We start from the raw sequence: 20,900 nt of genomic DNA on the forward strand, positions 1-20,900 counted from the left end.
TTCCCCTATACTTGCCTGCAACCCTCAATATCCCAGAAACCCTCAGCCCCAAACTCACTCTGCCCCAAAGCCACACCACCATGAACCCCAAAGCTGATTTTAAGCTGGACTGAGACCTCCAAGCCCCCATCAACGGCCCCTCTTCCAGCTCTCACCCCCTTCTCCTGGCCAGGATTCCAATGCTGGCCTAAGCCCACCCATCCCCACATGACTAGTCCCAGCTCAGATCCTGGACCAGGCTCAGCATCTGGGGGAAGAGCTCAGGGCTGCCACAGCTCAGGGGTCTGAGGTTAAGAGAAAAGGCAGGTCAGGCAGGTGTGGCCAGAGGTCTCCACCTCTGGTCTCAGTAATGTGCTTCTCCAGGAGCTTGTGGTTATTGTGGAGGGCGGACACAGCCTGCCTCATCAAAACAATGTTAATGTAATTTAAAAATTTTTAAAGGCAGGGATTGGGTGAGGGTTCTGTTCTAGAACAGAAACCAAAGAAATGCAACCATATGGGATGAGAAAACGTTCATTGGATCCTGCTTCAAAAGAAACAACAACAAAAAAAACCTTTAAAAGAACATTTTGGGTGAAAAGTAGGGAAACTTGCTATGGTTTGGGCACTATTACCAATTTTCTTAGGTGTGATGACAGTATTGTGTTTATCCCAGGAGATGCACACTGAAAAACTTAGGGGTGAGGTGCACCCTGTTTGGAGACACATGGGTGGAGGGACAGATGTATAGATGCATGGTTACGTAAAGCCAAACCGGCAAAATGGTAACAAGTGCATTCAGGCAGTGGTTGTAGTGTTCACTGTGCTATTCTTTCAGTACTTTCTCATATTTGAACGCTTTCACAATAAAAATTTAGAAAGAATATTTAAAGTAATCTCCACACCCGATACGGGGCTCGAACCCACAACCCCGAGATCAAGAGTCGTGTGCTCCACTGGGTAAGTCGGGTGCCCCAGAGAAAAAAATATTTTTAAAGCACAAGTTCTGGGGGCACCTGGTGGCTCAATCAGTAGAGCATGGGACTCTTGATCTCGGGGTCATGAGTTCAAGCCCCATGTTGGGCATGGAGCCTACTTAAAAAAAAAAAAAAAAGCACAAGTTCTAGACCCAACATCCTGAGTTCAAATCCTGGCCCTGCTGCTTCCTAGCTGCAAACTCTCGGTCAAGTTACTCCACCCTCTATGCCTCAGTCTCCTCACGGGTAACATGGGGATAATAATACTACCTCCCCCAGGTGGAGAAGATCAACTGAGCCAAGGGCACTGGTACTCAGTCAGTGCTCAACAAATACTCATTTTGGAAAAAGGGGTGACGAGAAGCTGCAGACACAGAAGGTCCACTGCAGATGGGAATGGCTCCTGTCCTGGACACCCGGCCCGGTCCCCAAGGCCACTGCAGGTCCCAGACGGGGTCCGCCCCATTCCCCACGCCTGTGCACAGGCACCTGTTTGAGGATGTTCTGCTCGCGCATCAGCTTCTGCCGTTCCCGGTTGGGCTTGGTGACCATGATGTCCAGCACATTCTGCCCATTGTTGGGCACATCGCTGACGAAGAACACCAGGTCCTCCAGCAGCTGGATGACAAACCTTCACAAAGGGACGCCAGGGATGACAAGCATGAGGCACCGACCCTGGGAAACACCCCTGGGACACACCCGTCACATGCCCTTCATGGGCGACCAGCCCTGCCTGAAATACGCTCTCATCGAGTCACCCGCCCACCCTGCTGGCCAAAGCACAGAGCCCATCATCAGCCTTCAACTTCTCTCCCCAGTTTCACGGCTCTCAAAACACACTTCTCGCCCCACCCGCCCTGGATTCCAAAGTGCCCCCAAGACAAAGAATCTCATTACACTTCAGTCTGGAAAGGAACAACTGGGCACAAGGCAGGGTGTTTGATGTGAAGGGCTCCGCATTTCTGCCCTGGCCCCACCACTGATTAGCTGTGTGACCATGGACAAGTCTCTTAACCTCTCTGAGCCTCAACCCATCATCAGGGTTAGTTCTGGCAGTACACAAGCAGTGAGGCAAGGGCCCGGGTCCACCAGGGCCTGCAGAAACCAGTCCCCACCTCTGTCTCCCCCACCCCAGCCACGCCTGCCCGGCTTCTGCTTTGTGACTCCTTCGTCCATGAAAAGCAGACCCTTGGAGGACAAGGCCTCTCAGGAAACCTCGATGACCCCGCCCTGCAGCCCACCTGCGGTCATTCTGGCTGATGAAACCCTCGCTGAGTTTCTCCACGGCACTGGCCAGCATGGAGCTGGCATCGTTGGCAAAGTCCAGGTCCCGGATCTCAGACACCGGAACTGACACGATGGCAAAGGCTTCCTTGTCCTCCTTGGTGGGGCAGGTGCCCAGCTGCAGGGACAGGGGTCAGCAGGGCACCCAGGGACGAGCTAAGGCCCCAGCCCCAGCCCCGCAGCCCCAGGCGCCTCGCACCATGAGCCGAATGGGCCGCTCCTCCTCAATGTCAATGGGTACGTTGGTGCTCTGGATCCACGTGTTGGTGCAGAGGTGCCGCAGCCGGACATAGGAGTTCCTACAGGTGGGGCCAGGGTCAGGGCTCAGGGATGGGGCCTCGGATCGCGTCCCGGCTGTCTGCTCTACCCCCGATGCTCCACATTTCCACCTGACTCCACACCCACGGGACAGGGAACTGCTCCCCTCCAGGCGAGGAGCCCAAGCCAGAGAAGAGTGACCAGCAAACAGCCCCCAGGCCCCCTGCTGCCCTTACCGAGGCCCACGTGCCTCACCCGCACTCCCCAAAATTGGCTTGTTTGTAAACTTGGAACCAAGACTCATTTGGACAAATGGAACCACTTAGACTATTTATCCCACTTAGTGTCAAGATGCATGTGTTTCATAGCGGAAACGCTCTTGTCTCTGATTATGAAATATCATTACCTTTCTGAAATGAAAAACAATCTGAATCTCAAAATGCACCTGGCCCCAAGAGTTTCAGCTAAGGGATCGTGGGGGCCTGTAGCGACTCAATTACTTCTCCCATGAGTCCTGTTGATGGGTAGACTTGATATTCCCACTTCACAGATCAAGAAATCAGGGCAAAGTGATGAAGTAAGCTGCCTGAGGTCAGACAGCTAATAAACACTAAAGCCTGATGGACACCTGGGAAGTTGCTTGATGTTATGGCCCAGAATCTCAGGGTTGGGGGAAGAACTTAAAGATTGGGGAGCCCCAGCCCCACCCAGTGCGCCCTGGACAAACTCGTGCAGCCTGAGCTTGAGTAGGCAGACCAACGGGGGCAGGTGGCTGATAAAGATCCCTGGAGAGAAGGCATTTTGATAAAGCAACTTGCACGAGGCAGCACCCACACGCACAGAGCCCAGGGCCAGGCACACAGCAAGCATTCATTGGTGGTTAGCTGCCTACAGCTCTCAGAGCTCCATCCCCAGAGGGACGGGACATGCAGGTCCTGAGGCCAAAGGACCTCAGGAAGACAGAGGAGTGTGGGATTCAGGGAGCTCAGAGACAGGATGGCCCAGCCTGGAGACTCCCGTCAGCCCCCAGGCACATGGCACCTACTCACCTGGGCACAAAGGAGTCAGTTTTCTGCAAGGTGGTGGGGTCCAGCTCAAAGAGGGAGGCAATGTCGTTGCCATGGGGCACAGCCACCAAGCGGTACTTGATCTTCTCCCCAGCGTTCCGGCGACCTGCACGACCCTGAGCACGCTGGGGTAAGGACCCCCACTCAGGCAGAGGCCCCTCCCTCCTCTCAGGCACCCTGAAACCACCTGGGGTTCCACCTGAGAGGCCTTCTCCCTCCAGCTCACCTCCCAGGGTTTCACGGCCACCCTCCCGTGGTCCCTCTTCCCCCGGCCCCAGAGCCCTACTTTGGTCCTCACCATTCCTGCTGCCTTGGACTCACAGGTATCGCCTTTGTAACTGGGGTTCTCCTGGACAGAGACACGAGATGGGGAAGGCTATTGGACACTGAGCTATGCTCACATGACCCCAAAACAAGGTCTACCCCAAAATAGCCCTCACCCTCCCAGGGGCACCCACCCCAGCACTTAAACCCAAGTCACTCGTGAAGAAGCCACCAATGAGAGCCCCCAGGCCTTGCCCTTCATTCCCCTCTCCGTGGACACCCACAGATGAATACACACACACACACACACACACACACACACACACACACACGAATGCTCCAATATAACCAGCCTGCATATTCTGGACAGACATGAATGTGGAATGTAAGTTATACAAGGGCTGGGGATTTGGCTCACCGTTGTATCCCCAGGGCCTAGACTAGCTCCTGGCACATAGCAAAGGCACAGTAATACTCATTAGTATACTCGTATATACTCATATAATACTCAATTATATACATTCATGCACTTACTTGATAGTATTTGTTAAATGCAAGAGTGCAGATAAACCAGTGTCCACAGTCACGTGTGTCTGTGTGTGCAGACGTGCAACAGGCACACACGCTCACACATGCCCACACGCACACACACCCTGAGCCCCCAGGATGCCCCCCTCTCCCTCCCCACTCACCTCGGCAGCCAAGTAGTTGCCCGTGGCCAGGTGCTTGAAGCGATACAGGCCATTCCAGTGACCGGCTCCTCCACGGCAGGGGTCATGGTGGACCACCTGAGGGGTGCAGGGGTGAGGCAGGAAGGAGGACTGGCCAGGGAGGGGTGACCCTGGGGAGGCCTGGAGGAGTTTACTCTGGACGCCTGGAGAGCTCTGGGTGAGTGGCACCTGGACACCCCACCCCCACCCCAGCTCTACCCTCCAGGGGGATGGGGGAAGAAGGGGGGAGCCCAGGGCTGGGTCCTGGTTAAGACACAAGCTCTGACCTCCACTTCCCAGAGGGCATTGGAGCTGGTGGCCGAGGTGGCGGACTGGCGCAGCGTGGTGCGCAGGAACACCTGCAGCTTGCCCTTATACTCGTCACACGTCAGGAACTTCTCCTGCTCTGCATGGAACAGCCGCACCACGTCTCCCTGTAGGTGTGGGTCACGGGCTCAGGACGGCCAGCCCCACCTGCGTCAGATGCAGGAGCGGCTGGCCGGGCCCCCGTGGCTCCTCCCAGAGCCAGCAAGCAGAGGGTGAGATGTGTACTGGGTCCCACCAGCGGGTGGCCGGGGCCAGGGGCTGGCCCCTCAGCCAGGCGCTCTGCCCAGATCCCAAATCCAGGATGTCCAGATGACTGGGGCGGGACAGGCTCTTATCCAGATCCTTCCCCAGCTTCCTATGTCAAACCCACCCTTGACTGTCTCCTTCCCGGATTTATATCTCTAGAAACCCCACCTGACCTCTAAAGGCCAATCTCGAGTCACCCCCTCAATGAAGGCAGGAGGGATGTCACCTTCTGGGGCCCTTCTAGGCCCGTGGCTGCACCTCCCTAGGGCCCTTTCTGCCCGAACATGGGTAGTTCTTGCCCATTTCTTCTGCTCCCACAGGAACTAGAACAGCTGGCTTATTCGTCTCCGAAGCTTTGGACACAGACACCAACTTTGGGTCCTGGCTCTGCTTCACAAGCTGTGTGACCTTGGATAAGTTCCCTAACATCTCCGAGCCTCAGTTTCCTCTCGTGTACAACGGGGCTACTATGACCTCCTTGCAGAGATTGCAAGGATTATAATTTGTATAATGGAGTCACCCTGCGCGCTTAGCACGTGCCAGCCTCTGCGTGCCCACCTCACGTGGACTTTCTCACCTCCTCCTCACACTGACTCCCTGGGTACATACATCGCTATCCCCACCCTACAGGTGGAGAGGCTCAGGCACGGAGAAGGTAAACGTCCTGCCGAGGGTCACAGAGCTAGTGACAAATGGGACATGAATCCGTGCTGCAGCTCCAGAGCCCCTATCTTTCCACCACACTTCCTCCGGCAACGAACCTACAACCAGCGGGTCGTCTATTACCGTCTAGTAATATTATATCTATTACTCCAACCACCAGTTGCGACCACTAACAGCATTATCTGGCTTCCCTACCACTGCGCTGGACACAAAGTTCTCAGTTAACACCTGTGGAGTGAACACACGAGTGAGTAACTAGACACAGATTATGTCAGTTGCTTTGGCAGAATCTTGTGACCCTTGTATCCATGAGGCGCAGGGTTGAGAACAAAAAAAAGGGGTGGACTTTGCACACTCAGATCTCACTTCCAGGTTGCCTGGCACTAACATCAAAGCCATGACAGATTCACCGAAACCAGTCCAGGCAGCACCACGGGGTTCGACCTGATGATGGTGCTTCATTTTCTCAGTGCCACACAGATTGGGGGCTGGAATGTGTAATCGGAGAAGGCTTCTGGGAGGAGGTGGCACACAGGCTGAGGCTTGACTGATATGTGGATGACGCGCAGGCTTCAGGGAGAGACAGAAAGGCATTTGAACAGAGCGTGGGTGAACTGGAAAGAGCCTGGGAGACGGGAGAGGGAGAGTGATAGGCTGAGGCAGCCTGAGGGGGGCAGGAAAGTCTGATGGAGCAGCCTGGCTGGGAACGGAGGGTCAAGGGAGCCACTGTAGGCTTCTATGCAGGGGAAGATGCAGGGAACACAGGGCAGCCTCCTTAGGGGGCTGCTCTCGGGCCTGTCCCCTGTCCCTTTAACAGATATCATGGTCAGATGCCTGCCAACTCCCCTAGCTGAGGAGCCCCACCCTCTTTGCTACCCCCATATCTGCCCCTCCCAACTGCCCCTCCACATAGAACCCACACCCCAGTAGGCTGGTTCCATCCCCTGAAGCCCCACTTGAACCTCTGGATGCCTGGTTTTCAGGGCTTGTCTAATGGTGTCTCCAGCCCTCTTTCCCCCTTGCTCTGGTCCCTCCCTAAGTCGTTGCCGCAGTGTTTCCCAGCAGTACTGTGTGCCCTCCAAGCCTGTCTGGAATCGGGGCACAGGCCCTGACTCAGCAGCCTCAGGCCCTTGCCCAAGAGGGCATAGGGCAAAGGGCAGTGCACCTGGCTTGGATCCATGGAGCAGGCGTGGGGGAGGAAACAGAGTGCTCAAAGGATCTGGCTCTCCAAGATGAGGGAATGGGGACCCCTATCCACTGACACACCCTTAGCAAGAGGAAAATTCGAGGCTCGCCAGGATCCAGAAAAGATGGAGACTGAGGCAGGGAGGCTAGAAACAAAAGATGGGGTGGTCCGGTGGGTGGCGGCGGGGGGGGGGGGGGGGGGTGGGCGGGGACGGAGGGGAGGGCCTGACAGAGAGCAGGGCTGGGTAAGGGTAGGTGAGGGAAAGCAGAAAGGGGGACCTTCAGGGCCGGTCTGGGCAGCCGGCAGGCAGGTGGCAGTGGGCAGTGGGCTCCCAGTCCTTACCCCTTTCAACACCTCCTCCAGGTGGTCTCGGAACTGCATGAACAGGTTGATCTTCCAGCTGGTGTTGCAGTTCACAGAGTTGACCTGGGGAAGGGCAGAGAGAACCCTGATGCCAGGTGGACCGCCAGCGGTTGGAGAGTGGGGCATGAAAGGCCCGGTGAGGGGGTGGGGGGAGGACCAGCCCAGCTCCCATCAGAGCACAGAGAGGAGGTGTCTTCTCGAAGCCAGGGCCCCCAGGCCCCAGCCAGCTGCCCTGGGGCTGCCAGCCTGTGGGGCAAAGAATGGGGCAGACATAGAGATCCAGCTCACCCAGCTGGCCAGGTGGGAGTGGAGGAAAAGACCATGGTGGGGAGGGGCCCTTCTGTGCCCTCAAGGATGTTCAGACGCCCTTCCACTGCGGGCTGGCCCCACCACCTCACTCACCTCCTTGCAGCCAGCGTTGTCACTAAGCTCATAATTGCTGGCATGCAGAGGCTGCCCGGCGTTGACAGGATTCAAGATCACCTTGTCCCCCACCACCACCTATGGGGACAGGCGGAACAGGGTGAAGGTGGGAAGGGCCAGGCCTCCAGGCCTCTCCCTGGTCTCGGTCTGCCCCTCTGAGAAACGGGCAAGACCTCATCCAGTCCCCACAACAAAGACCCTGTCGAAACCCCTCTGGTGCTGCGGCCCGCACCTCCCACCAGGCCCCTCCAGCCGGGCCCTGTCCTTACATTGTCCCCGTTGCTCCGCAGCTTCCAGAAGGGCTGGATGAAGAGCCAGGAGCCCTCGTTGCCTGTTGCATCCAGTGTCACCCGCATGGCATTCTTCTCTAGCAGGGCTGGCAGCCGCTTGTTCACTGTCAAGTACTTGTTGCTCTTCATGTGCAGGAGCTGGGGGGCAGGCAGGGTGCAAGTGAGGTCACCGGGCCCCAGGGGGCCAGCCCATCGAGGACGGGGACTCTGGGCAGCCCACTGGACCTTGGTCACAGCTGGACACACATACAGTGTCAGATACACAGACATAAACACACGAATTGAGACACGTGCAGTCACTCACGCACGCGTGAGTGTGTGACACACACACACACAGACACACACACTCTCAGGAGCCTAGGTGAACACAAAAACAGCTAGCATTTCTGAATCCTTCCCATGTATTCATTCCCATAACCTTACAACTACCAAAAGGGAAGTAATATCATTGGCCTGATTTTGCAGATGGGGAAACAAAGACACTGGGAAGTTAAGTAACTTGCCCGCGGTCACAGAGTCAAGATTTGAACTCAGACCATAAGGCTCCAGCGGCCGGTGACCACTGTGCTGGAAACACACCCACGGACACAGCTACTCAGGCCACACAGAAACAGGCACACCCAGAAGCAGATATGCAGTCACAGGGACACGCCCCAGAGGGCATGTCAGCTGGCACCCCTCTCCCCAACGCCAGCCCAGCCTCTTCAGGGGGGGATGCAGGTGGGTCTCACCTGGATGACACTGCCATACTTCACGACGTCCCCGTGCACCTTCTTGTTCTCCGTGTCATTCTGCTTCTGCTCCATCTGGGCTGCGTGCTGCACAGACACACGCAGAGGTGGAACGCAGGCTCGGAAGCCGGCTCCTGGAGGGCCACATCCCCCCCCCCCCCCCAACAGGTGTGCACACACACACACAGCTTCTGGCACTGTACCCAGTGACCCCCTCCCCCCCAGAGGCCATCTAGCCCATTCCCTCCGCAGGTGATGAGGGACTGAGACTCAGAATGCAGAGGGGCAGCCTGAGGTCAGACAGCCTGCAGCCCAGGGACCCGAACCCCGATCCCCTGCCCCCTCCCCCCATCTGGAGGAGGCATGCCAGCAGGCCCTTGAACTCCCTGTGCCGTCTGACACTGCCAGCAGACAACCTAAGCTGTGCCTCACTACCCCCAACTCAGCCGATTCCTGATGCCCCCATCACGGAACCCCTCCCCCAGCCCAAAAACCTGACAGACGCGCCTGGTGCTACTTCCTCCGCCTCCTTCCCATCCCCCTCCACCCCACTCCTCTATGATCCTCCCTCCCAAAACTGTGTGTGCTCCTAGCCACTGTCTTCACTGGTGGCCCAGATCCAACTCTGACAGATCCAACGCCAAGGGCCTTGAGGGTTTGGCTGGTTTCCCATTAAGGACACGTTTTTAGGCACTTCTGTCACATTAGACTGGAGGCTGCTTAAGGATAGGCACTGTCTCCTCCATCAGATTGGGGGGTCCTAGAGACAGGGCTCTGTCTCCTCCATCAGACTGGCACTCCCTGAAAGCACTGGCCCTTCTACCCGGTTCTTCTCCTCAGTCCCTTCAGCCAGGTCTCACCACGGAGGCTGGGGCAAGGGTGGCTGTTAGGGAAACTGGCCGTGTACCACATGATTTCCCATAAACCCACAGTGTGACTACACATGTGTGTGTGTGTCTGTGTACATGTAAATGCCCAACACCCAGGCCAGATCCCCGGTTCAGCTTTGGCGTGTGTCGCAGCAGCAAGGAAGCCTGTGACAGCCCCCAGCCCAGGAAGAAAGATGGGTTATCTGTAACAGACCTCAGGCAGCCCACCCTCAGCCCCCTCTTTCCAGCCCAGTTCATAGCTATGGGGTGAAGCCCACTCTTCCCCCATTTTACACCCACCTCCTCAAGGAAGGGGACACAGGGAAGCAAGGTCTACGGGACAGGGGCTGGGACACCAGACCTGAGGGAGGGTCTCAGAAACAGAGTGCCAAGCTGCTGACCACAGCCAAAACCTCGTACTCTCTTTTTCATGGGGACTGGGCCCTGAGGTCTGTCCGGAGGGGACTGCTAGGATGTCAACTGAGCCACTGCCCCCAAGAGGTCCATGAGCAACCACCAGGCCTCTGCACTGTGCACTGTCCCTGTGTCCAACAAACCCAAGGTGAGTCAGAGATCTGAGGGCCGTTCAGGCCCTACTACAAACTCACAGGATGAAAGCACGGACTGCCCAGCCCCCTCTAATGGTCCCAGACCCAGCTCTATAAAATGAGGAAGGAGGTTAAGACTGGTTTTCAAATCAGGTTCCCTGGAGCCACTGTCGCCAGGGGCTACTGGTAACTCCAGGTACAGTTGTACAGGTTGTTCACTGCACTATGGCGTCCAGCTGAAGGGCTGGGTGGAAGCTGAAATCCAGTCCACCTTTCACTTACTGAGCCATGTGCCCAGGGCATCAGGGCTATGCCAGCCTGGGGGAAGGAGCACCTTCTTCTAACTGGCACAAAGGGTCATATAGACAAGTGGATCACTGGGAAGGCACTCTACTTCCTCTCTCTTACCTCATTCACACCCACACATACCAATCTCTTGCATCCTGGGGTTTCCCACTCAGCCACAGGGCCCCTCTTGGCTCTGATGGGCAGCGGCCCCCGTGTGTGCACCCGGATTCCTGAGGCACATACACAGGTGCATGCCTGTGCGCATACACACCTGTAACTTTTGTAGCAGCACCACGTCAGCGATCTTCTCCTTGTCCTGCTTCGTCTGTTTGGCCTTCCAGTACTGCTTCTGGGCCGAGTAGCGGTTCATGGGACACACCTTGAAGAGGCAGTCTGTGGTGGGGCAGGCCAAGGGAGGGAGATCAGTTCATGGAGGGCTCAGCCTACAGCCCCACCCCCCAAATTCCACCTCCACTCTCCCCATCCTCCTGCCCCACTGGGATGGAGAGGTAGTGGTAAGAAGGACCCAGAAGAAGTTGGGGCAGGTGTGAAAGCAGGATCCCAGCTGGGAGGCAGACGCAGGCCCTCTTCCCCACGGGAGATTTATCAGAGGCTCTCAGGCCCGCACCCCATGCCCTGTCTGTGCCAGCTTTTGTGGACATCGGTGGCTGACAGTTCATACCTGCATCCTCCTCTGGCCCACTGCCATCTTGCCCACAGATGCCTGGGAAGTTGCATCCCTCTCCCTCCCCACCCCCAGGAGCAGCTGGCACAGACACAGGATAGTCTGGCCTCTGGAGATGACTGTCCGCAGTGCTGGTCACTCCCCAGCTCCCTGTACGATCCGGCTGACGCTTCTGTTTGGCCTGAAACCACATCCTTGCTTGGCTCTTCCCTTGCCCTGAGTCAGTGAGGTCTCCCCTGAGACCCCTCTTCAATAATTCTTCCTGTCATAGGCTCTGCTTCCAGGGAACTTGACCTAAAACCTGCCCAATCAAAATTCCAGAAACAGGTTCATTTTTACTCTTTTTCTTTTGGAAAGCAGATGAAACACTTATGATTTTCATAAGCCCCCACTCCAGAGAGGGCATCAGATTTTTCTATTTATCAAAAGGAAGCATGAGTTGAAAAATCCTATTCTAAAGTGTGGTGGGAGGGGATCGGGGATTCTGGGTCATGGTGACGTGCTGGCCCAGGCGGATGGACCCACCTGACAACAGCACAGGCTGTCCTGTGAGGCAGTGGGTGCCCCGTCACAGGAGGGAACCACACCCTGGACAAGGCGCTGGGCTTATGGTCTCTAAGACCCCTCTCACGCTGCAGTACTGGGCCTCTCCAGCCGCATGGAGCCCAGGACAGGGATGGCTGTGCTGGAGAGCCCCTCAAGCTCTCTCATCTACCCTCCAAAGGAAGGCTAGGTGCCTGCTCTGGTCAAACTGGTCATCCAGCCCCCGGCAACTAAAAGCAAAACTGGATTTTCTATCTAGCCCACGAGCAGGCAGAGGGCCCCTGGTGCCATCAGGAAGACAGACCGAGTGAGTCAAAGACAGAGGGAAGGAAAAAATGGCAATTCTATTCGTAGATGGAGCCGCCAAGGCCTGCCCTGCCTAGCCCACCTTGGCACCACCAGCATGAGGGGGCATCACTTTTAGAAATAAGTGCTCAGTTTGTCGGAGAGAGTATGTCTTTACAAGGAACTGCTTAGCCCTCCAGAAGAAGCTCATGTGTCACCGCCTCCCAGAAGTCCTTCTGCTTCGTCAGGCTGGGTTGGAGCTCCCAGGGCTCCCCAGGTCCCCTGGTTACCACATCGATCGCACTGCCTTGTTAGAGGCCACTGGTGCCCAAGAGAAGTCAGAGAAGTGGAGCATACCAGGAATTGTTTTGGAAAATGGGAGGGTGGTTGTCCTGATAGAGGTAACAGCTGGCATTTAGTGGGCAGGACAGGGACGCTGGACACCTGCACCATAAAGACTGTCCGGCATGACTCCTGCCGAGAGTGTCCTGCCACACGCGTGCAGGTGGACAGCTGAGAGCAGCACTCTGGGCCCAGAGTGGCCCACAGAAACACAAAGTACTTGTTGCACAGTTTTTAGCAAACACTGAATTTTTCAGGAATGCGACTCGTTTCGAAACTGAGGGAATTTGTGTTGTTCTTTGTGTTGCTCAAACTTGACCAGGAGCTTTTTGCTGTTTCAGAGAATGCATCACGCTCATGGCCGTGCCAGATGCCTGCGTTTGTGGCTGCCGTCTTCATGATTCACAGGCAAGCTCTGACTGCTTCCTTGGGTCTTCTAGTTGTGCCCAACATCGACTTCTAAAACATATACTACTATATTATAAATTGTTTTCCTTTTATGTCTCTTTTTTATCACACTTAAGGTATTAGACTGGCCTCGCTCCCTCCCCCCAGCTCCAAGCTCAGTCAGATCCGGGCCCTGGACCCCCCCATTTTATGTTACATAAATATAGACATGCATAGATTGTATTATTTTTGAATTCCACTTAATAATATTAAAGGGGGTTCTGGATCTGACAGGCTCATCTGCAGGCTGGCAGGGCCACGTGACCTTCCCCGTGTCTCCAGCACCAGGTCAGGTCTCAGAGAATATCTGCCAGATGAACACAGGAATCTAGAAATGAGTCCCTCACGTGGATGACGTGGGGCCTGAATCTATAGCCTAGAAGGGAGGAAAGGGATGGGGCGCTCAAGTGGAGGGAAGGGCAAGACAGTGCCGGAGGAGGAGGTGAAGTGACAGCAGCCAGTCACACTTGGGGTCAGGCAAACTGAGACAGGAGGGCCAGGGCCAGGAGTCTGAGTGAGCCTGGAGCCCACAGGTCTTGGCAGTCATGAGCTCCCTGGTCTCCCCACCACCCCCTCCCACTCCCAATCCAGAACAGAGAACAGAAGGAAAGACAGATGCTGCCCTGGGTCGCCCTACAGCAGAGGGGCTCAAGCCTTTCTGAACTGACTGGCCTACGAAATACATTCTTGGATCACCACTTTGTGAAACCACATGGGGACTTCTGTCCCTGGTAATAGGGGCAGGCTGTGACAGGGCAGGGCTGAGAACCGTCATTATCATGTCTTTTGGACCAACCCAACCAGAAAACAACTAAAGCAACCAGGTTTTTCAAATGGATATTATTTTAAGACTTCTTAAAGAACTGACAAAACAGTGAAGAATTATTGGGCCCGAACAGAAGATCAAAGGGAAGTTCAGAGATACAGAAACACCCAAGCTACTTTTGCCCTGAGGATATTTGCTGATTCCAGAAAACACAGGCTTTTATTTGGATGACTCCATCAGGTGACAGGGACAGAAATCCAAGCCCAGGCCCATGGAAGGTGGGAGTCTAACAGGCGACCCTCCACTCAGGAAGCTAAGACCCCAAAGGGCTACACCCCAGGTGAAAAGAGCTCCTTCCAGCAAGGAGAGCCCTGTTGGAATCCCTTGGATGGTGCAAGAAACCCAAAATTCGTGCCTGGCTTTAGGCGGTCTTGGATGGGTGGAGCCCCAGGAGTCCAGTAACAGGATATGCACACCCTCTCTGGAGGAAGGTAACTTCCTCCTGGTCCACAACGACTCATACCAAATCTTTCAATTTTTTTAAGCGTTTATTTATTTTCAAGAGAAAGAGAAACAGAGCGCACATGGGGGAGGGGCAGAGAGAGAGAGGGACACACAGAATCCAAAGCAGGCTCCAGGCTCTGAGCTGCCAGCACAGAGCCCGACATGGGGCTCAAAACAGAGCCGAAGTTGGATGCTCAACCAACTGAGCCACCGAGGCACTCCGTACCAAATTTTTCAAATGCAATATCCAGTGTACAGTGAAAAACAACCAGGAACTCTTGGGAACTAGATGTGATGAGAGAGAACCAACCCACAAAACAGACAGTAGAAACAGATGTTGAAGAGACTTCAAACACAGGCATCCGTAGAACAGTTACACCTACCCTGCCTAAATCCACAAAAGCCTAAGGGATCCTTAGAAGGGGAAACTGTACAAAGTAACACCACAGGCTGAGAAAGAACCAGATAGAATCTCTAGAAATAAAAAAGCTTCAACAACCACACTTAAAACTCACTTAAGTATTTAACAGGGGAACAGGAGCTTAGGCAGGGCCGAAGGAAGAATTAATGAGACATTAACAACTCTTACTACCATGCATTCTAAGACGCATTCGAATTCAATTCTATCCAATTCTTTAAAGGATGGTTGAGTCCCATTGAAGGGACTTCACAGCCCACTAATGGGTCAGAGCCCATGGCTGAATGAAGCACACTGCCCTGGAGCATCCCAGGAGTGGGAGTAAGCCAGCACTGATCCCTCCCTGCTCCCAACTCTTTCATCTCTGTCTTGGAAACTGACTACCTAGAACTTGTCAAATGTGCCTTTTTCTCTCACACAGATGGTCCCTTAGAGCCTTGCCTGTAATACACGTCAGAAGATGCTTGTTGAATGAATAAATGACTTGAGTCCTCTAAAATATTTGTGGCCCACCTCTCTGCACACCTCCATGCTTTTACAATGCTGTGCTTTCTTGCCCAGAGGCAGCCCTGTCAGAACCCCAGAAGAGGCCAGAATGCTTCTTCTCACCAAACCACAGGGCAGAAGGGCAGTGAGGAGGAAGAGTGGGATGGGAGCGGGGAGACCAGGCTCACACGGGAGCTGCAGCCTCAAAGGCCAAGAGATAAGTCTGGGTCCAGGCAGGTTTCCAACAGTAAGGGCTGCGTGTGCTGGGGGACACATGCTCGCGGCAGAGGGAGCACCACTGCCTGTGAGGCTGCAGACAAGAGGATGTTCACCTAGTAAACAAAGTCAAGTGACCTTCCCTGAAACTAAGGTATGTAACACTCCAAAAGCCACTGCCACTGGAGGAGCTTAAAAAATACAAACTCCTTTGGGGCGCCTGGGTGGCTCAGTCAGTTAGGCATCTGACTCCGGGTTTGGGCTCAGGTCATGATCTCGCGGTCTGTGAGTTCGAGCCCTGTGTCAGACTCTGCGCTGACAGGGTGGAGCCTGCTTGGGATTCTCTCTCTCCCTCTCTCTGCCCCTCCCCTGCCCATACTCTCTCTCTCTCTCTCTCTCTCTCAAAATAGTAAACATTAAAACAAATTTTTTTAAATACAAACTCCCAGGTCCCCTGTAGATTCAGCAGGTTGGGGCGAGGCCTGGGATATGCATTTGTAAAGGCACGCCAACCCCAAATAGTCCTCCTGTTCCAACCAGGTTGAAAAGCACCAGTGCAGACAACTCGAGATGCGAACACAGCACAGGGAATAAAGTTCTACAGTCACAATAACATCTAAGCCCTGTGTAAATCACGTAAACATCTGCTTTTAATTATTGTCAACGTTTAGACTCAACCTGTCGAACAAAACATGCAAGACTCCATGGGTGTGTACAGAAGAGAAGGCAAGGTCATTCAGCCTTGATGTAAAACTGAAAGTGAGCCTGGCAGAGGAGGGAGGGGGCGGGGGTCAGCGCTGGGGTTGCTGGTGGCCGAGAAATGAAGGCGGAACCATGATCATCAGGTTTATGAAGGTGACAGTCGAGAGTCGAGACAGGCTGCCCTCAGGAGGATAGGGCAGAGGAAGTGGACGAGCGGCCCAGGGGAGCTAAATTCTCCTAGAATAAGCAGAGCATTGAAAGACCTGGGAGCGACAGCGGAAACATCGAAGAGTTCAAAGGGACTGCCTTCCGAAGTGGCTGAGGAGGCATAACGTGGTACAACCCAGTGGGGGACAGCTGGCAGACTCGATCAGCAGCCCAGATGCCCTTGCCCCCGACTCAGCAGCCTCGCCACTGGTCCAGCCTTCCAAGAGCACACCTGCGTTTGCACAAAATGACAAGGGACAGGGGTCTTCGCTGCAGCACTGGCGGGAAAGCTGGAGATTAGGGATAGCCCAAGTGTCCATCGGAGGGGACTGGTTAAATACTGCCCAACAGAACCGCATAATGGAATGCTCTGCAGGTGTAAGAGACAGAGGTCAGAACTTCGGACACACGCTATACACGCCACACGTGCGTAAACCGTGAGGCCATTATGCTAAGTGAAAGAAGCCAGTCACAAAAGGGCAAATACTGGGTAATTCCGCTCACGTGGGTACTTCAAACAGTCAAATTTACAGAGTTGGAAAGCAGCACAGTGCGGGGGGCGGGGAGGGGGGGGCGGTGGAGAACGGCTGGTGGTGGTGATTATTTAACAGGTTAGACTTTCAGTTTTCTGGGAAGAAAAGCGTTCTGAGGCCGGAAGGTGGTGATGGATGCATAACAGTGAGAATGTGCTTAATGACACTTAACTGTACACTTAAAAATGGCTAAAGATGGGGAACTTTATGCTATGGATCTTTACCACAATGTAAAAATAAATACTTTTTTTAACGTTTAAAACTATGTAAGTAGGGGCGCCTGGGTGGCTCAGTCGGTTAAGTGTCCGTGAGTTCGAGCCCCGCGTCAGGCTCTGTGCTGACAGCTCAGAGCCTGGAGCCGGTTTCAGATTCTGTGTCTCCCTCTCTCTGACCCTTCCCCGTTCATGCTCTGTCTCTCTCTGTCTCAAAAAAATAAATAAACGTTAAAAAAAATTTTTTTAAATATATGTAAGTAGTAGAAACACTATTTTCACACAGTTGTCGAGGATACAGAACAAAAATGAGTTGGTTTTTGTTTTGTTTGTTTGTTTCTTTTGAGAGTGTGTGTGTGGCACGTGTGCACACGCGTGCACACACACGCCCACACACGCAAGCACAAGTTGGGGAGGAGCAGAAAGAGCATGAGAAAGAATCTTCAGCAGACTCTACACCTAGCTCGGAGCCCGACACAGGGCTCGATCTCACAGCCCTGGGATCATGAACGATCTGAGCCGAAATCAAAATTCAGACACTCAACCGAGTCACCCAGGCACCCAAAAATGAGTTTCTAAGTGAAACAAAAAAACAGAGACATTTCAAGGTTTCTATATACTAATATGAAAAGGTCCCCAGTAGGATCCATAGTAAGATTTGTAAAGTAAAAACAAAAAAACAGAATAGTGTATACAGAATGCTACTTTTAAGAAAAGGGGGGAAATCCGAAGAGTGTATATGTTTGTATTTGACAAAGGAACCCTGGAGGATGCATAAGGAGCTCAGGAAAGTGGTCCCCTGAAGGGACCACACTAGAGGAGCGAAGCAGGGGGAGAAGGCGGGTGGGAGTAGACTCTCTATGCCTATTTGTACAATGTTTTGATGTTTCCATATATGAATAATTTCCTAGTCTGTTTTTCTATACCGTTGCCCCCAGAAAAGGGGGCAGAAGGTGAGTGAGGGTGAGGTGGGGGGGCAATGTTGCTTTCATCTTGAACCTGGAGCCTGTATTCGCATTACTTTTATAAAATGGGGGGGAGGGAATAAGAACAAAATTTTAAGTGGCCAATAAACATATGAAAAGATGCTCCATCTCATTGGTAGTCAGAGGAACGCAAATTAAAACTATTTCACACCCAGCAGGCTGGAAGAAATTTAGTGGGACAGAACCAAGTGCAGCGGGGTGGGGGGGGGGGGTGGAAGCAAGGGGGGACGCACCCATAGTCGGGGGGGGGGGGTGAGCATGCACAGCCCTGCAGGAAGGCTCAGAAGAGCTCCCTTGCACCAGGTGTCCCCCACCTCGGGACACACCCAAGACACTGCTGCACATGAGCCCCAGGAGACGGGTATGGCAGTGCCCACCGCAGCATGGCCGGCAGCTGCCAAAAGCCGGAAATGAGCTAAATGTCTATCAACAGGAGAACCGATAAGTGGATTGCAGTTTATTCACCCGATGGAATATTACATAGCAATTAACCAGATGAACTAAAGCCAAATGTGTCAACATGGAGAAACCTCAAAAACCATGCTGAATTAAAAATGTGTGGAAAGATTTTAATACGCGGGGTTATAAAAATGGGAAATCGTACCCTGTATCGTTCATGAATACAGCCCTATGTATTAATAGCAAAAGTATAAAAACAGGCTCCTGAATGGTACACACCAATTTCTGATGAGTGTTTGCCTCTGGAGAGAGAGGGAGGGGAAAGGGATCAGGGGAAAAACCCAAAGGGCTTCAGCTACAGGCATAAGATGCTTTAAAAATGACAAGGTCTGAAATAAACGTGGCAAGAAGGATCTGATAGAGCTCTCTTGACTTTTGTGTAGAGTTGAAATATGTCTTAATAATAACAAAAATAACAATAAACTGGGCTTGGAAGGTGGGACAGGGAGAGCAGAGGCATAGCCTTGGGGGAGGTGGGGGGCCCCCAGCCATATAAGCACGGGGAGGTCACTTCATCAGCCTCTCCCCTGCATGGGCTCCACCCAGTCTGGGTGGGTAAGTGGGTAAGTGGCCACTACATACATTCCTGGGGTTGCCATAGCTAGGTATGTGGGCTCTGAGCTTCCCTAAGGTAGACTGGGAGACAAGAGCTCCCCAAGCCCTGTACTGGGCCCCCAAGTGGAAATGGAGATAGAAAAAGGGCTCACAGGAGAGAATTGCTCAGACCCCAGGCCCAGTCAGCAGTGTGAGACTCAGAGCAGCCATAACCCCAAGACCCCTACGGCAAAGCAAAGGTCAGGGAGGGTGGGCTGGCATGGGGTGCCCTACACATTGGGGCACCAGCAACCTGGGCCTTCCAGGGCCCTGCAGAGTCTGGAAAGAATTCCCAGAACGTGTTAGGGCTTGGAATGGCCTCAGAAGATGGCTAGAGCTGAAACCACAAACAAGAAGCCTATGAGGGACTGGTGGAGGCTGGTCGGGAGCTTCACTGGGCTTTGCCAGCCCGGCCTGGGGGCCTCCAGGGTCAGCATGTGAGGATAACCAAGCTTTTGGGGGACAGAGGGAGAAACCAGAGTTCCCAGCAACGGTTGGGCCCACCCAGGATGCTGTGACTGCACTTGTGGGGCCTCAGGAAGCGGCCATCTCTGATGACATCTAGCCAACTTCTAACATGCCTGCCATGGCCCCCACACCCTTGCTGGGGACCTCCTTCCAGTGCCTTACAGGGTGTTTACAGGAGGGATGTGGAACAATGAGAACTAGGACTCCCAGGTTTGAGGCCAAGCTATGCTTTCCTCTTCTCTGGGCGTTAGTCTCAAAACTGAAGTAGTGGGAGGCCATGTCTCTTGTCCAAGTTCTCACACTCCCAACTACCTGCCAGCTATGGGGTGCACAGAGACCTGGTTCTGTCCCAAAGGTCGGCTCTTCTCAGGTTCAAATGGGGCCACAGGGAGTTCAGAGGGGCCTCTGCCTGCCTCATCAAGACACCCCGGGCCAGGACCTGGGGCAGAGAGGGCACGGAAGAAGCTGGAGGCTGAGTCCCCCCTTCCCCCTCTCTGAGCTGGCTGGGCACAGTGAGACCACAGGGACAACAGGGCAACCCCCAGATCTTGGGGAGGGCCCCACTCACAGGCTTTGGGAAAACAGAGAGGAAAAGAAAGGAGGGAGTAGTGATTTTTTTGTTGCCAAAAATTGGCCCCAGACTCTGTCCACTGAACTCTAGAGCAAATCTTCCTCGGCCACACCCACCTGCCTGCCACCACCTGTCACACCACAAAGCTGACTGTGCACACCTTCCCTCTTTGTTCCAGTGCCCTCCCTGCCCTGGCACAGCCCACCCTGGGGACCCTCACCCTTACTAACTTCCTCCCAAGAATTTACCTAAATCCCCCAGCTAGAGTAGAAATCCGCCCCTCCATGAGCCGCTCCAAAGCTCTCCTACTTCTGGCTCCAGGAAAGGCCCAGGCTCCATCACTACTCACTCTCAACCTTCAGGACTGAGGGGCAGGCATGGTCAGAGCTGGGCCTCCAAGCAGGGGGCCCGCACCAGCACCCTGAAACCCCCAAAGCCCAGGCTCAATGCTTTCGAGGTTGGGTTCAACCTAGGGACTTTGGACGGGTCACAGCAACAGGAGCAGCCAGGCCTGAGAGAGGCAGCAGGGGCGGGAGGAAGCCTGAGGAGGGGCTGATGCCTGCATTTATTCCTCAGATGTGTACCAGGCACGCGCTATGTGGCAGACGCTGCAGCCAGAACAGAGAACAAAACAACCAGAGATCCCTGCCCTGGCGGAGCTGACATTCTAGCTCCACAGACGATAAACACATAACTAGAATGCATGGGGCATCAGATTCACACTGTAGAGAAAAGGAAAGCAGGGAAGGGAGATGAGGGGTGCAATTTGATACTGGGTGGTCAACGAATGCCCCACCAAGGATATGAGACCTGAAGCACAAGCCAGGTGAATATGCGGAGTAAGAACCTTCCAAGCAGAGGAACAGCAAGTACAAAGGTGGGGGCGGGGGGGAGCTTGGCTGATAAATATGAGGAACAGCAGGGAGGTGGTGTGGCTGGAGGGAATGAGAGGGGGGCAAGGGGTGGGGGATGAGGTGAGAGAGGCAGCGGGGCCAGACTCCGC

The 20,900-nt window shown here is 54.2% G+C and overlaps 1 protein-coding gene across 3 annotated transcripts in view; it reads right to left on the minus strand.

The window, feature by feature from the left end:
* Positions 1-20,900, minus strand: part of ITPR3 (inositol 1,4,5-trisphosphate receptor type 3) — a 66,736-nt gene that overhangs the window by 28,772 nt on the left and 17,064 nt on the right. For 2 of the 3 annotated variants that reach the window (XM_027057971.2, XM_027057973.2), the window contains exons 3-14: positions 10,745-10,866; positions 8,769-8,855; positions 8,017-8,175; positions 7,727-7,825; positions 7,304-7,387; positions 4,827-4,973; positions 4,522-4,617; positions 3,864-3,914; positions 3,548-3,690; positions 2,440-2,539; positions 2,198-2,358; positions 1,446-1,587 (exon numbers count right to left, since the gene is read on the minus strand). In XM_027057971.2, the coding sequence (XP_026913772.1) occupies positions 1,446-1,587; positions 2,198-2,358; positions 2,440-2,539; positions 3,548-3,690; positions 3,864-3,914; positions 4,522-4,617; positions 4,827-4,973; positions 7,304-7,387; positions 7,727-7,825; positions 8,017-8,175; positions 8,769-8,855; positions 10,745-10,866 (1,391 nt within the window). The remainder of the gene's footprint in view (positions 1-1,445; positions 1,588-2,197; positions 2,359-2,439; positions 2,540-3,547; positions 3,691-3,863; positions 3,915-4,521; positions 4,618-4,826; positions 4,974-7,303; positions 7,388-7,726; positions 7,826-8,016; positions 8,176-8,768; positions 8,856-10,744; positions 10,867-20,900) is intronic. The other variant, XM_027057972.2, reaches the window with a different exon arrangement.

The sequence above is a fragment of the Acinonyx jubatus genome, chromosome B2, assembly GCF_027475565.1.
Source record: "Acinonyx jubatus isolate Ajub_Pintada_27869175 chromosome B2, VMU_Ajub_asm_v1.0, whole genome shotgun sequence".
NCBI lineage: Eukaryota > Metazoa > Chordata > Mammalia > Carnivora > Felidae > Acinonyx > Acinonyx jubatus.